The following is a 16,314-nucleotide window of genomic DNA, read 5'->3' on the forward strand; positions in this document are numbered from 1 at the left end:
AAAGACTGAGAATATAGTTAGAAGTGATTATGGGAGTTTAGTGAAGGCATATCCTGCATATGCCTTTGAACTCTTGGGGGTTTACAGTGTTGGACTACAACTCCCATCATCCCCTAACCATTGGTCCTTCTGGCTTGGGGTGATGGGAGTTATAGTCCAACATCTGGGGACCAGAAGCTGAGAAAGGCTGCCCTAATCACTGCACAAATTACGAAGTCTCTGCTAGAGACTGAAGCGAGACACGCATGCAAAATAGCTTTCATCCCTGTACTGTACATTACTTTCCATATTCCCAATTGGCTTAAAGACCTGAAAAAGCAACATACCTGCTTATCTTCCAACAGAGAGTCCCAGCAATGAAAGTAGTCCCAGAGAAATATGTTATGTCAATGAATTGGCTTACAATGAATGTTTTCCCCAAAAGGAATGTGCAAGTGGAGGAAAAGGCTAGACATGGGTAAATATTGAATGAGTGGGAAAGGGGAACAGAGAAAGCAGGGTTTGGTCCTAGGCTGCCTGTATAAAATGTCGCAGAGAAAACAGAATGACAAAAAGGAAATAAATAATAGATAAATGCCAAGCGGCAAAGGCAGCCATATCCTACACATAGCAACACAATATAATGAAAACACGCCCCCGCTTTCTTCAGCAAGCCTCATAGTTGGGCACGAGAGCTGAAAAATATCCACATCTGTATACTCAATTCTGACTAAACTCAGCCTCCTAGAGCAAAATATACACCAGGAGGCTGAGTTTGGTCAGAATCAAGTATATACTTCCAGGGTTAACACTAAATACATTCCTTCTGGTAAACGAGCCACCATGGCTGCTAGAGGGCTGTGAAAACTGGTGTCCTGGGCTTTTGGCTTACCTACCCATGTATTCTCTGAAACCAAGAGAGCACATTGTTTGCTCTCCTACCCCGCTATCATGTTCTTCATCCACAGATATTTGAACAATCTGGTATTTTTGTATGCTTGACCCAACCTTTGTTCTGATGTCAATGTTTCGTTTTGTGGGGATCGTGAACAGCCAAATTGACTGTATCTCCTGCCAAGCCCCTTCACATGTAAAAATGGTACTTAAGGGGGCCTTATCTGAGGTGAGATACATGACCAAAAAGAGCCTTTTAAAAGCTAATCTGCTTTTGCAGCCTTGTCCCCTTCACATCAGGATCTTCTATGAAGTGGACCAGTCATGCTGATGCTTTGTGAGTAAATCTTAAGTGTAGTGAATAGGGTTTGATTAGATCAGGTCAGTGGTTCGAATCCCCAGGACAGGGTGAGCTCCTGTTGCTCGGTCCCAGCTCCTGCCAACCTAGCAGTTTGAAAGCATGCCAAAAAGTGCAAGTAGATACCACTTGTACCACTCTGGTGGGAAGGTAAATGGCGTTTTCGGTGTTCCGTTGTGCCAGAAGTGGCTTAAGTCATGCTGGCCACATGACCCGAAAAATCTGTCTGCGGACGAACGCCAGCTCCCTCAGCCTGTAAAACAAGATGAGTGCCGCAATCCCAGAGTCATTGTCAGGGGTCCTTTACTTCAGTCTGAGCCACAGTACTCTATTTTTTTGGTATTCTGTTTTAACCTACCTGCTTTCCCCTCTCTTTATTCCTAATAGTTTCTTAATTTGGCTGCTTAAACATCATTTGCCAGTCTCAGGGTTTTATAATCTCCATGCGCGTAGACCCTTGGTATTTAGTCTACTGGGAGTTTAGGACTGAAGTTGTAAGTGCCCAGCGCACTCTTCTCTGGTGTGTATGTTTGAGAGAGAATGGGCTGATGCTACATTCTGAGTAAATCACAAAGCTGTGGGTTGAACAGAGTAGTGCTGGGGCACTGGCTCAGAACACTTTTAAAAGCAGTTGTTTTTGTGTACCCTAGGTTCCCTCCCATCATGGACTGGAATGGTGGTGACAGCAAATACTGAAGAGTAAGATCCACTGGTAAACTTGCAGGGTTAGTGTGTTGCAGCTGGGCAACCAAGGGGGTCAAGGAAAGCTATCTTGGGCCACAGACCCACTTTGTCACAGGGATAAAATGAGATAAGCTAACACTAGTAAACAAAAATGGCTATGACACATATTAGGGTGATCCAATAGGACTTTTATTACATTTCATACACCAACCAACAATGGGTTCCACAGCAGCCTAGAACTGGATAACCTGGCCCTGTAAGGGGAAATAAAAAAAACCAGACTGAGTATACAGCCAACAGCACCCGAAAGCCTTTTTAATTCTGTAGATTCCCCACCACCCCCCATTTGCAAAAGAGGCTTATCACTTGCTATCAGCTGACCAGGACCACTCCCAAAGACTAAAGATAAACCTAGAAAATGATTTTAAACGTGTATGATTGTGGGTCCCATATAAGGCACCCTGAAAAGTATAGTTTTTCATACTATTTGAATCCACTGCACTCCTACAAAAAGCCCTAAAACAAGATAGGTGCATGAGAAAGGTGTACATATCCTGTTTTGTTTTCACTTATTTATTCCTCCAACTCTTTTCTGTCATCACACTATATCAAACCCACTTTTATAATCAATCTAATGGTCCAAAGGACAGCTATTATCTCTCACTGTCACAACAAACACCCACAATTAGCAGGACAGGCAGCATCACTTTGGACACTAAAGGATGGGGCCAGCATTGCACAGAACATGACTTAGCAACGGACTGTACCTTTCTCTTCTTGTCTCCTCCCAACTCGAAGTGCTTGCACCTCTTAATGGCCAGCATCCTCTTTGACCTGCAATTGGGCTCCACACATTCCAGTCTCAGCACGATCTTCTTTGTGGTCTTTGCCTGAAACAGAAAAGAAAGTCTATTCAGGCCCTGACAAAGGCCTATCTCAACATTTGTCCCCTACCTTCCCTACACCTACTTACAAGGCAAGGTAGAAAGGGAAGCAGAAAAGTGAAAAGGTGAGGCAATCAGTCAGATTAGTATTCCGTGAAAATGAAAAGTGACCAAAATTAAGCTGAGATCCTAAAAAGGAAGATCCAGTCCCAGAAGTCCTGATTTTTCATTCATTCATTCATTCATTCATTCATTCATTCATTCATTCATATTAATTCCTGAAATAAACCCGCAACAGGAATTCTCCAGTTCCACACCAGCATACTCAGCTTCAAGTTGCACCATACAAGTTCCCATAGCCTTCCAGTTAGGCTCACCTTTTTGCGGAAGATGGGCTTTGTTTGGCCACCATAGCCACTCTGCTTGCGATCATATCGCCGCTTTCCTAATGGGAAGAAATTAAATCCTTCAGATAACAGTGAAGTCTACTTGAAACTCAACCCTCCTAAACACTACAAGTCACAGGAACAACCAACTTCACCATGAGGTAGGTTGGCTATCTGTATTCCTACAACATGCAACTGTTTCCTGCTGCCACACATTCTCGGAACAGCTTACCTTGCCTATTTTTCTCCCCTATGGTCCTGAGGTTAAATGTTAAGGGAACCTCTGTATTTATTCCCCTATCCCCCCCGCCTCCACATTTTGTATGGGTTGTGCACACAAAGGCCAACACTGCAAAGTAAAAGCAAAATCCACTTAATGAAGTAGAACACTTCATGTATTCACGACATGAGCTGATTCCGTATTTCCCACATGGCACAATGCTCTGTACTCCTCCTGCATTTTCTTAAATTAATGAAATATATGCTCAAATAACGTTTTACAGATGGCAATCCCAAGTTTCAAAAAAAATGTACCATTTCTACAATATTGCAGGCATGCTGTTTGTGATTCCAAGAAATTGGGAGTAAAATGTACACTTCTGCAACTTACCCTGAGCATACAAAGACTCCTTGCCCTTCTTGTACTGGGTTACTTTGTGGGGCTGGTGCTTCCCACACTTTTTGCAGTAAGTCCTGCGGGTTTTGGGGACGTTCACCTGGCAAAGAAGAGCAAGTTAAGTTTTACAGCAGTAAGTGTGTCTCCTTAGCTTTGCATGCAGCCATGTGATTATATCCTGCTAACTAGATAATTAGCATACCATGTGGTCAGGCAGAGTAAGATGCCCTTTAATAGGAAAACCCACCTAGCGAAAATGCATACAAGGGGCCAATGGAACATAGCTCACAGCAGTGTTCTTTTCAAGTGTAAATTGTGAAATAAATAAAAAACAGGACTTGAGCACAACAGCATTCTCACATCCCACAGCAACTGCTCTTCTGAGGTACACATGGCAATCGACAGGTTTACACGACGGAATTACAAATAATCAAAATCCCCGCCAGCAGAAAATCAGCACGAGAAGGCTGGGTTGGAAACCTTTCCACAGACAAGCTAGTTTTCTATACGCAGGAATGCAAATGCCATTATATGCACCGTGCCCTCCGCCAACACCCCCGCAACCTGAACCACAGCGCAGCCTACAATAGCCTAAGAGCGACCTGCACTACCGTCAGGGCCTCCTTGGACAGGCACAATCAGGGTCTACCCTTCCCCTCCATGCCCATTCTGGCCTTGCCAACCTCGGGCCTTTTCCACCTCCCTTCTCTCCACAACCCAGCGATTCCCCAACCAAATCCCCCCAGCCCTGTCGGCCATCTGTCGCCGCTTCTCTGAGACCCACGCCCGAACCTCTGCCCTTAGCCCCCGAAGCGGATGGCTTTGGATCCAAGCGTCTCACCATCTTGCCACCTTCAACGTCGCCTCCACAGAGAAAGAAAGAACTTCTTCCCGGAAGCGGAAGTCAAAGATACGCGAGAGCAGAAAAAGAAAGGGAAGGCTAGAGCGCCACTCGCAGGCTCATCATAGAGTCGTCGAGGAGGAAGAACGAGCGAGCCGTGTCCGCCACCTTCAGGAAAGGAGAGGAAATTGCGGGCACATGTGCTTGCATGGCTTGTTCGCGCTGCACACTTACCTGAGAGTAACGAAGCCCCATTGCACTCGGCGGGACTTACCTTAACATGGGTTAAGGTCGGGATGCATGAGTTGGTATAAGAAGGAGATTTTTTCCAAGTGCAGCTTTTCCCAATTGGGACGTTGCGGCGACTGCGACGGATAAGGAGCAGCTGGCATAACATTTCATTTTTACGCAGCTCATAGAAAGGTACAGACGTCTGGCAATGATACTGAAATCATAGCCATCGTAGCCATCTTCATAAAATAGTAATAATAATAGTAAATGTTACAAGTAGACAAAGTCACAAAAAAGGTTGTGTAGTGTGTTTTATTTAACCATTTTATCAGGAAGAGAGTTGCTCACATAGTGGATTACTTGAAAAGAGGAAGCTTTTGTGGCTGTGCAAACTCCGGAGATTCTCCCTATGTTCAACGGGCCTCACACTGGCGAGGGCTGCCTCTGGCCCTGACCTTCCCTATACACACGCACCCAGTACTTTATTTAGACATTCCTCTCCGACTTGGCCAAATGGCAGTTTTTGCAAATACTGGGGGGGGGGGGGGGAGAAGTTTCCTGACCTGGAGTTAACCTCAGCTCTGAGTTGCAGGCTGGGGTTAAAAGAGAGGCCTTGGTGCACATTAGGGTAAACCAAATGTTATGAAAGGCAGCGGTGATGTTCAGGCTTTTGAGTTGCCAAAACTCTTTGGCAGACAAATTGGTAAGCAAAACAGAAAGGGAGGTGGAAGAGGGAAATGGTTAATGTGGGCCACGGACAAAGAATGGGCATCGCTGTACATGTCACATCACCACCATAGATTTAAAACAATGTTACACTCAGTGCTTTTTTCCTGGGGGTACGCAGGGGTACACATACCCCTAAATTTTTTTTGAATCGCTGGCCTCATTGAGGGGCAGTATTTCAATGTGAATAGGAAAATGAGAGTAGCCCTAAACATTTTTTAAGGAAAAAAAGCACTGGTTATACTACTTTACCAGCTGCCGGGACTTGTAGTTTACCTCCACAGAGAGCTACAGTTCCCAGCATTCATGGCAAGCTACAGTTCCCAGGATTCTTTGGGGGAAGCCATGACTGTGAACGAGATGTAAGTGTGCTTTAAGTGTACAGCATGGTGTCATTGTGACCACAGTCTTCCTGTGCCTGGCATCACTCTTCATATTTTATGAAGCTCTCAAAACCAGCTCTAAAGTTAAGCCCCAGTTCAAATTGCACCCTGCTCAAGCCTTATTTGGTTGTAATGGCAGGATCTATCTTGGATATGACCCCTCTTCAGCTTGTTCTTTCTTATACAGTACAGGCAACATCTTCCTTCGCCTATTTTGCAGTTTGGCGTGCAATAATTATTCCAACCTCCTCCCCTATGCTCCAGAATTGGGCCAACTGGATTGGCGTGAAAGCTTTTGAGTTTCGCAGGATGTTTCAACAGGCTGACCCTACTTGATGAAGAATTCTGGAAAACAGAAAAATAATAATCTGAAATTAGCCCAATAAAAGATAGTTAACCGATTCTGTATCTTCCTTTCATTGTCTTCCCCTCTGCTTCTATGGCTGTGTACCCACTATAATTTTATATTACATTCGCAGCACATTCCTTCTCTCAAATAATTCTGTTCATAGTAGTTTACCCCTCACTAAGTTATAATTCCCATCAGCCGTTAACAAACTAGTGTCCAGAATTCTTTGAAAAAAATACAGTGCTACCTCTGGTTAAGTACTTAATTCATTTGCAGGTCCGTTCTTAACCTGAAACTGTTCTTAACCTGAAGCACCACTTTAGCTAATGGGGCCTCCCGCTGCTGCCGCCCCGCTGTAGCATGATTTCTGTTCTCATCCTGAAGCAAAGTTCTTAACCCGAGGTAATATTTCTGGGTTAGCGGAGTCTGTAACCTGAAGCGTATGTAACCCAAGGTACCACTGTAATGTACTTCAAATGTACTTCAAGGTCCATGCAGAGTATGCATGGAACCATCTGCTTGCAGTTAGTGCTGGAGCCAATTCTGTTTCTCCTTCCCTCTCCTTGCCTCTCTGCAGACAGACCTATTGCCTCTTACCAGGCAAGGCCTGGCCCCCCTACTGAGCTAGGACTTCCTTTTCTTGCAGCAAGACTGAAAGCTCCTACAGGGGTTTTATTGAGCTCATTTGCTTGCACAGAGCTTTCACGGTGGTTAGACTATGTCTGTTGCTTATTGAGCACTTGTTCTTATTTGTTTATGGGGTAGCTATACAACAACAAGCATTCACCCACCTTTTCCTGCAGGGTGTTTACACATCTTCTCATTAACAATTCGTTCATCTCACACTTTTCAATACATTTCCAGTCACTTTCCTAGCAGCAAAAAAACCCCCAAACACTTGTGGCATTGTTTTTCTTAAAAAGCAGATTTGTTGCGCTAGGGTGACTGAGCGATTTAATCCATTTTCATTGTGCAAGCGTGAACCTATGGTGTGTGCTTGAAACCCACCCACAAATTAGTGACCGCCTGGGCTGGAGGCTCCCAGAGTATGCCCCCAGGTGGGCATTTACTGTGGGATCAGTATTCCCATATAAACAAGTCATTTGCAGCAGCCACACAACATCCTTCACATCAAAATGCCAGCCCATTTTAACACCCCCCCATTTAACTCTTTCCAGGGGAAAGAGGATAATAGGAAAGGGGGGGCACCTGTTGCCAATGACCTGTTCACAAATTAACCCCCTTATGTCTGGAGACACCCTGAGGGTGGCATCATGGTTGAAAGGAAATAAAGACAGTTTGGTCAGAAACTAAGAAAAGGGGAACTGAAAGGGTGGGGTTAGCTCCAGATGACAGTCTTCCCTGCAGTGCAACACAGCTCTTTGACTGAGTCTCCTGCTGCTGCCATTCCTTTTACCAGCCGTTCAAAGATTTTAAAACCATTCACCTATGTGCCGGCTGTTCCAGAGTCCAGAGGCGTCTCAAGGAACCTGCTGCTTTTGAGAGGAGCCCTTTGCAGCACCGTGTGTGGAACAGCAAGGACAAGAGTCAACCAGTGAGTCTTTTAATCTTTTGCCCTAGCCCAGAATCAACAGTGCTTTTGAAAAAGAGAGAGGGAGAGAGAGAGGAGAGCAAACTAAGAAGTGGGGAGGGCGAAATGAAAGCAATGAGGGCAGGTCGATTCGTAGCCTCATTCAGGAATCAAGTGGAAAATTTCAGAGTGATGATCTTGGGCCTGAGAACACCAACAGGAATAAGAGCAACAGCAGATTTGATGAGTGTAGTGCAACTAAATTGTGGGCCACACAGACACTCTAGTTTTCGGTTCTCAGGTGTATTTCCCAGCCCACGCACCTCTGGCTGCTGGTATTCAAATCCTGGACGCCATGTCTTCTTAATTGTGTACCTTGCAGATATACATGTGCGTACGCAGAAATGTAGGAAGCTGCCTTGCACCGTCAGACTAATGGTCCATTTAACTCAGTATTATCCACACTGAGGTGCCAGAGATCAAATCTAGGACCTTCATGTGGAGGATGTGCACGACTGCTAAAGTGCAGCTCCTGATTACGCTGCATTTGTACTCTTCCAAGGAACATGGCATCTGTGGCCATCACAAGCCATCTGTGCGCAGAGACAGTGATGTACTTGCTTTTTGAAGCCATTCACATAGGGAATTAAAAGTATTGTGATGGTTTCTTTTCACACATGCTATGTTTTCTCTTACTTTTTGTATAAAGGAAAAGTAAGTAAATAAATATGGGACATTTGTGATTATGGACAAAATTAGAGCCATGGTAGATAGCAGAGCAGGTGACGCAGGTGGTGCTGTGGGTTACACCACTGAGCTTCTTGGGCTTGCCGATCAGAAGGTCGGCAGTTTGAATCCCCGTGATGGGGTGAGCTCCCGTTGCTCAGTCCCAGCTCTTGCCCACCTAGCAGTTCGGAAGCACGTCAGAGTGCAAATAGATACAGTGGTACCTCGGGTTACATACGCTTCAGGTTACATACGCTTCAGGTTACAGACTCCGCTAACCCAGAAATAGTGCTTCAGGTTAAGAATTTAGCTTCAGGATGAGAACAGAAATCGTGCTCCAGCGGTGCGGCGCAGTGGGAGGCCCCATTAGCTAAAGTGGTGCTTCAGGTTAAGAACAGTTTCAGGTTAAGTACGGACCTCCGGAACGAATTAAGTACTTAACCCAAAGTACCACTGTAAATAGGTATCACTCCGGTGGAAAGGTAAATGGTGTTTCCGTGCGCTGCTCTGGTTCGCCAGAAGCGGCTTAGTCATGCTGGCCACATGACCCGGAAGCTGCACGCCGGCTCCCTCAGCCAGTAAAGTGAGATGAGCGCCGCAACCCCAGAGTCAGTCACGACTGGACCTAATGGTCAGGGGTCCCTTTACCTGTAGATAGCCGCGCCAGGAATTTATAGTCAATTAATAAATTCGTTGGCAACTGGTTCCCCCCTCCTTCTGTACTGGAACTGTTTGTTTGTTTGTTTGTTTGGCTTATGTATCACCCTTCATCATAAGATCTCGGGGCGATTCACAAGATAAAAATACAAGGTTAAAACACAAATAAATAGTTAAAACAAAAGTAGCAAAACTATAACCCCCCCCCCCGCAAATACCGGTATATAAAACATTATAATACTTAGCATTCAACCCGTGCTTTCCAGTGTTCAAAGTAGTACAGATGCATTATCTAATTGTAATCCCATATGGATTGCAATTGCAGATGAGAGTGGCAGGAGGTGTAGCTCAAAAGTCTGTATTAGCTTTTTTGAACATTGCTTGGCTCTATCTAATTAATGCCTTCATTTTCTGACGCTCTGGAGGTTGTGCTAGGGAGCAACCTACTTCTAATACAAAAAGCAAAGGTTGTCCCAGAAGAGAAAAAAAATCCAAAAAGTAATACTTTTATTAGGTCGAACAAAATGCTACAAAATAGTGTGCAAGTTTTTGAGCCCTCCATAACTCATTATCAGGCTTTGTGTTAAACAAAACAAGATTGGGGGAAGAGGAAGGGGAAAAATTGGCTGATGCTGGATGAAATCTGAATTTAGTCACAGTCTTAATGTGGGAGGAGAAGGTACCACACATTCCAACGAAGACCTATTTCAAATGTAGAAAACCTTTGGCCCGTCCACTGTTAATGAACTACAACTTCCATCAACCTCTGCAAGCATGGCTAATGGCCAGGCATGATGGGATTTGTAGTTTAGCAACATCCAGAGCGCCAAAGTTTCCCTACACTTGGTATATTTTGCTGTTTTGTAGGTTTCAGTGGGACCGTTTCTCAAGACAGACATACAATGGTTCATCATCCTTGTGAAAATATAAAATCAAGCTGTTACATCCAGATCTCCATCCTTAGGTGAAACACAAAGGTTCCTTTAATGGGGAAAACAAACAAGAATACAGAGCAGCTATGCTGTTTTTAGATTAGCAAAGTTGTGAAGCTGAAACATATTTAAACTGTGCAGTTCTTTTTTCTGATGGGGCCTCATCTTATCTGAAAGCCCCACAATCTGTGCAGATGAGAAGGCTTATCAAGACGTTAGATGCATAAGATAGATACTGCTTCTACTTCCAAGCAGCTGGTGTCCTCTGTTGCATGGAATTGGATCCATCTCCAACTGCACATGGAAGTAGCTCCCATGGCAACTTTGGCCAAGCATATTTTTAGGAGCACCAGAACATGACGGAACATTTCATAATCTTACAGAGAATGTCAGAACCCAAAGTCAGCTCTCAGCATCGATTGCACACATGGCAAAAGAGATCATGGAAGTCAATAACACCTATTATTTTGAATATCAAAATTCTGCATCATGGAAAAATTGAACCCTGTGGCATATATTGGGGGAGAGGATCCGTTTTGGATGCAAAAGACACCCCTGTTCAGCCCTTGGCATCTTCCGTTAAAAGAGACCCTGTCAAGCTGCTGCCCATCAAAGCTGACAAGGAATGACTATAGCTTGATAGCAGAACATCTGTCTTGCTGGCAGACTCTCACATGTTCATGGCATCTTCATTTAGGGCTGGGAGAGAACCATGTTTGAAATCCTGGAGGGCTGCTGACAGTCAGTATAATTATGGTTACCAGATTTTTTTCAATGAATCCAGGGACACTTTTTTTTTCTTTTGAAGCTGAGTAGCAACAGGGAGTCAGTAGCGGGGATGGTGAGGCAAAAGACCCTGGGCCCAAGCACACATGCATATTGTATAAAGGTGCAAAGCCCTTCTTTCTCACCCTGTGAAACATAAACGCACAGAGTTTTAAAAAAACTGGGCAATGGCTGCCCGCCCGCGGCTCCTGAGCCTCCCCCAATCTGTCAGAAGAAAGGGGGCAGGGGGCAGGAGATCAGGGGAGTCTTGGGAGTTATGGGCGGGCGGGCGGCCCTTGCCCAGTTTTTAAAAGAACATTGCATTTATGTTTCACAGGGTGCGAAAGAAGGGCTTTGCACCTTGCCTGGCAGAGAAACCGTGCGCCTTGCACCTCTCCTGGGCAGCGGCTGCCTGCCCGCAACTCCCGAGCCTCCCTCATTATTATTTTTTAAATAATGTTTATTAAAGTTTCAAAAAAATACAAAAAGAAAGAAAAGAAAGAGAGAAACAGAAAATACAAAATACAGAAACAAATAAATAAAAACAATTAAAAACAAATCCATCTTTCCATGTCTTGTCTTTCATTTACTTGTTTCCTTGACCTCCTCACACCTCCCTTTTTTGTATTCTAGTTCAATTGGTTATTTCAGCAAATCCTTTCCATCCTTGTTTTTATCTTACTAATTTATCTTAATATATTGTAACTTTACATTCTGACCTGTTAACAATCCATTATTACTTAACCCTAGTTTATAGCATTACTGCTAAAACCACATAACTTCATTCCAGCATCCTTCTAGCATTCCTTAATTTTACAATGTTTCTGTAGATAGTCATTAAATTTCTTCCAGTCTTCTTCTACCGACTCTTCTCCCTGGTCTCGGATGCTGCCAGTCATTTCCGCCAGTTCCATATAATCCATCACCTTCATCTGCCATTCTTCCCGGGTGGGTAAATCTTGTGTCTTCCAATAGTTCGCTATAAGTATTCTTGCTGCTGTTGTCGCATACATAAAAAAAGTTCTATCCTTCTTTGGCACCAATTGGCCGACCATGCCCAGGAGAAAGGCCTCTGGTTTCTCCGAGCCTCCCTCATCAATCAAAACAAAGGTGGAAGGGAGCAGGAGATCTGTACTGCCGGACATCCCCGGTTCTCCTTTGGCAGTGGTGGTGGCAGCGGCAGTCAGCAGCCCACAGCCAGCCAGAGCCAACTGCGCTACCAGGCTGGCTCAGGGCTGCTGAGGCTGCTGCCGCCACATTTCCCGGGGACAGATTTGCAAACTTGGGGACATTCTGGGGACAGATTTGCAAATCTGGGTACTGTCCCTGGGAACCGGGGACGTCTGGTAACCCTAGTATAGACAATACTGAGCTAGGTGGACCAATGGCGTGTCTTGGTATAAGGCCACTTCCTAAGTTCCTTTGTTTACATGGCACTGAAATGATCCCAAAAAGGCACCCAGCAACCTTGTAGGGAGAACATTCCACAGTCAGGGGGCCACCACTGAAAAAGCCCTTTCCCTAGTATCTCACTTGGCTGGGGCAACCAGAGAAGGACTTGTGATGATGGTCTGGGTTTGTGCATCTTGAATATATTTTGTGCCCCCTGAATGTATTTTGATTTAATAAGAAAGAGAATTAGCTAGCTTTGGGTCATTAACAGTGCAATATAAGCATGTTTACAGGGACGCGGGTGGCGCTGTGGCCTAAACCACAGAGCCTAGGACTTGCTGATCAGAAGATCGGCGGTTTGAATCCCCACAATGGGATGAGCTCCCGTTGCTCGGTCCCTGCTCCTGCCAACCCAGCAGTTCGAAAGCACGTCAAAGTGCAAGTAGATAAATAGGTACCGCTCCGGCGGGAAGGTAAACAGCATTTCCATGCGCTGCTCTGGTTCACCAGAAGTGGCTTAGTCATGCTGGCCACATGACCCGGAAGCTGTACGCTGGCTCCCTCAGCCAATAATGCGAGATGAGCACCACAACCCCAGAGTCGGCCACGACTTGACCCAATGGTCAGGGGTCCCTTTACCTTGACCTTATAAGCATGTTTACACAGAAGTCTGTTAATCAGGGCTTCCTTCCTAGTCTGTATTATGATGTTGATTGCAGCTGTCCCTTTTTCTTGATTAGCGGAAGTCCAGCGAATCCACCGTGGAAGAGGAGGAGGAGGAGGAGGAGGAGAAGGCGACGTGAGCCATGTCGAATGTTATCCTGGAGGGCATCTTTCTAAAACGCTCCCAGCAGAAGAAGAAGACATCCCCTCTCAACTTCAAGAAACGGCTCTTCCTGCTGACTGAGAGCAAGCTCTCCTACTATGAGTACGACTTTGAGCGCGGGGTGAGTCACAGAGAAGAGACAGCTGGCTGTGATAGAAGTGAGGTAGCTAGGTGCAAAAGAGTATATGGCTTTTGCGCCTTTAATAGTTGCATTAAAGAGGGACTTCCAGCAGGTAGTTGTCACTAAAGATGCAGTAACGCTGTCCTCTTTTGAACCTAGCCACCCTAAAGCTGCTGATTGTAGATGCCATGAAAGGGCATCAAGTGTTTAGTTATTTAATTTATTGTTACTGTATTTTTACTGACAGAGACAAGGAAATGTACATGTAGGATTTTCTGTCTCAGGTGCCCAAGGGACCAGCCTTGGGTAACGTGCATCGGTTAGGCTGAGGGATGGTGAATGGCCCATGATCACCTAGTGAACTTTGTGGCTGAGTGGGGGTTTGAAGCTGGATTTCTAATGTCCCAGTCTGACATGCTCAACCAGGTATGGGGAGCCTGTTGTTCAACTCTGATTTCTCTCAGCCCCAGATAATGGTCAGGGATGGTAAGAATTCAAGAACAATGTGGTAGGGTGCCCACACTAACTCTCTGAAGGCACACAAAACACCTTGATCTTGCAAAGGAGATCTACATGAGGAAGGCGGTTTTTGTCTGTGCAGCAAATACAGCTGCGGGTTTACATTGCGATCTAAGGCCCATTGAACTGGCTAAGTGCTGTCACATATGCATGGTTACATGCAAAGTGCTCTTAAACCATTTTGACAGCCCTGGGAACCTTAGCTTGTTAAGGATGCCCGGGATTGTAGCTTGATTGGGGGGAGGGTAAGGTCTCTTAACAACCCTCAGTGTATTTAACAAACTACAGTCCCCAGGATCCTTTGGGGGAAGCCATGTCTTGTTAAAGTGGCATAATAGTGCTTTAATGTATGGTATGTGGGTGTGATTCTTTTGATGGATACAGAAGGACTCATGTTTTGATCCTAGGGCCTCAGCTACATTAGTTTAAAAAAAAGCAAAGCATTTTAAATGCATTCTAACACTGTGACACCACATGGTGCTGTGGAGTTCAATCCTCGGCAATGTGATTTATGATGATGATGATGATGATGATGATGATGTATTTTTATTAAATATTTTCTTGATTTACAGAAGTATGTGTAATGTGTCTCTCTCGTATTTTTTCCGTGTAACATTTTTACAAATCAGTTTCATTTGTTGAGACATTAGGAAGAAAAGGGAGAGAGGGGTGCAGGGGGGAAGATGGGTGGGGTCGGGTGGCAATGTTTCTATTATACTTAATGTATGTAGGGTTTAGGACGCGGGTGGCGCTGTGGGTTAAACCGCAGAGCCTAGGACTTGCCGATCAGAAGGTCGCGGTTCGAATCCCCGTGACGAGGTGAGTTCCCGTTGCTCGGTCCCTGCTCCTGCCAACCTAGCAGTTAAAAAGCACGTCAAAAGTGCAAGTAGATAAATAGGTACCGCTCCAGCGGGGAGGTAAACGGCGTTTCAGTGCGCTGCTCTGGTTCGCCAGAAGTGGCTTAGTCATGCTGGCCACATGACCCAGAAACTGTACACTGGCTCCCTCGGCCAGTAAAGCGAGATGAGCGCCGCAGCCCCAGAGTCGGCCACGACTGGACTTAATGGTCAGGGGTCGCTTTACCTTTACCTTTATGTAGGGTTTGGTGTCAGTGTTGCTTGTGCAGGTTCTCTGCTGTCTACTTGTGTTCCTTTGGTGGTGAGAGAGGTTGGGGTTGGCCTACGGAGTGGTTGTTTGTTTGTTATTGGCTGTGGTGATCTTTGTTTCCATGTGTGAGTGGGGTGGGTGGGTGTTTTGGATCAGGTTAGCCATATTGATTTGTATGCTGTTGGTTAATTATTGTCATTGTCTTGTTGGGCTGTGTATGTGCTGAAGGGGAGCCATACCAGGGGAAAGGCGTCTTCTTCTATTTGTCACCGTGTCAGTTTCAGTTTATTGGTTAATTTCTCTAGTAAGGCTGTTTCCCACAGTGTTTGGTACCATTGGTCCATGCTTACTCCTGACAGGTCTCTCCAGTGTCTGGTTATGGTGTTTCTGGCTGCTGAAAGTAGGTGGGTTATGAGTTCTTTGTGGTGTAAATGGGCATTATTGTCTTCGAAGATGTTTGTTGTTGTTTAGTCGTTTAGTCGTGTCTGACTCTTCGTGACCCCATGGACCAGAGCACGCCAGGCACTTCTGTCTTCCACTGCCTCCCGCAGTTTGGTCAGACTCATGTTTGTAGCTTCGAGAACACCATCCAACCATCTCGTCCTCTGTCGTCCCCTTCTCCTTGTGCCCTCCATCTTTCCCAACATCAGGGTCTTTTCCAGGGAGTCTTCTCTTCTCATGAGGTAGCCAAAGTATTGGAGCCTCAGCTTCACGATCTGTCCTTCCAGTGAGCACTCAGGGCTGATTTCCTGAAGAATGGATACATTTGATCTTTTTGCAGTCCATGGGACTCTCCAGAGTCTCCTCCAGCACCATAATTCAAAAGCATCAATTCTTCGGCGATCAGCCTTCTTTATGGTCCAGCTCTCACTTCCATACATCACTACTGGGAAAACCATGGCTTTAACTATACGGACCTTTGTTGGCAAGGTGATGTCTCTGCTTTTTAAGATACTGTCTAGGTTTGCCATCGCCTTTCTTCCAAGGAGCAGGCGTCTCTTAATTTCGTGACTGCTGTCACCATCTGCAGTGATCATGGAGCCTATGAAAGTAAAATCTCTCACTGCCTCCATTTCTTCCCCTTCTATTTGCCAGGAGGTGATGGGACCAGTGGCCATGATCTTCGTTTTTTTGATGTTGAGCTTCAGACCATATTTTGCGCTCTCCTCTTTCACCCTCATTAAAAGGTTCTTTAATTCCTCCTCACTTTCTGCCATCAAGGTTGTGTCATCTGCATATCTGAGGTTGTTGATATTTCTTCCGGCAATCTTAATTCCAGTTTGGGATTCATCCAGCCCAGCCTTTCGCATGATGAATTCTGCATATAAGTTAAATAAGCAGGGAGACAATATGCAGCCTTGCCGAACTCCTTTCCCAATTTTGAACCAATCAGTTGTTCCATATTCA

The 16,314-nt window shown here is 45.3% G+C and overlaps 2 protein-coding genes across 3 annotated transcripts in view; one reads left to right on the plus strand and one right to left on the minus strand.

Moving 5' to 3' along the window:
- Window positions 1-2,082: 2,082 nt before the first annotated feature.
- On the minus strand, window positions 2,083-4,759 carry RPL36A (ribosomal protein L36a). Its single transcript, XM_081896887.1, has 5 exons — window positions 4,643-4,759; window positions 3,796-3,901; window positions 3,177-3,244; window positions 2,683-2,805; window positions 2,083-2,169 (listed from the first exon to the last, which is right to left on the minus strand). Exons 1-5 carry the CDS (start codon window positions 4,643-4,645, stop codon window positions 2,149-2,151), a joined length of 321 nt encoding a protein of 106 aa, XP_081753013.1. The 5' UTR covers window positions 4,646-4,759; the 3' UTR covers window positions 2,083-2,148.
- Window positions 4,760-4,821: 62 nt separating this feature from the next.
- BTK (Bruton tyrosine kinase) overlaps window positions 4,822-16,314 on the plus strand; it is a 44,550-nt gene continuing 33,057 nt past the window's right edge. Inside the window, exons 1-3 of one of the 2 annotated variants that reach the window (XM_081896865.1) lie at window positions 4,822-5,065; window positions 7,752-7,886; window positions 13,075-13,281. In XM_081896865.1, coding sequence (XP_081752991.1) covers window positions 13,141-13,281 — 141 coding nt within the window. In that variant the 5' untranslated portion in view covers window positions 4,822-5,065; window positions 7,752-7,886; window positions 13,075-13,140. The remainder of the gene's footprint in view (window positions 5,066-7,751; window positions 7,887-13,074; window positions 13,282-16,314) is intronic. The other variant, XM_081896866.1, reaches the window with a different exon arrangement.

The sequence above is a fragment of the Podarcis melisellensis genome, assembly GCF_964234715.1.
Source record: "Podarcis melisellensis genome assembly, chromosome: Z".
In the NCBI taxonomy this organism is placed as follows: Eukaryota; Metazoa; Chordata; class Lepidosauria; order Squamata; family Lacertidae; genus Podarcis; species Podarcis melisellensis.

Excerpts from the sequence above, each read along its gene's own strand:
- RPL36A (XM_081896887.1), bottom strand. Across the intron at positions 3,245-3,795 it reads GGAGTCTTTGTATGCTCAGG|GAAAGCGGCGATATGATCGC; the intron begins GTAAGTTGCAGA and ends TCTTCCCATTAG. Across the intron at positions 2,170-2,682 it reads GAGGAGACAAGAAGAGAAAG|GGCCAGGTTATCCAGTTCTA; the intron begins GTACAGTCCGTT and ends TTCCCCTTACAG.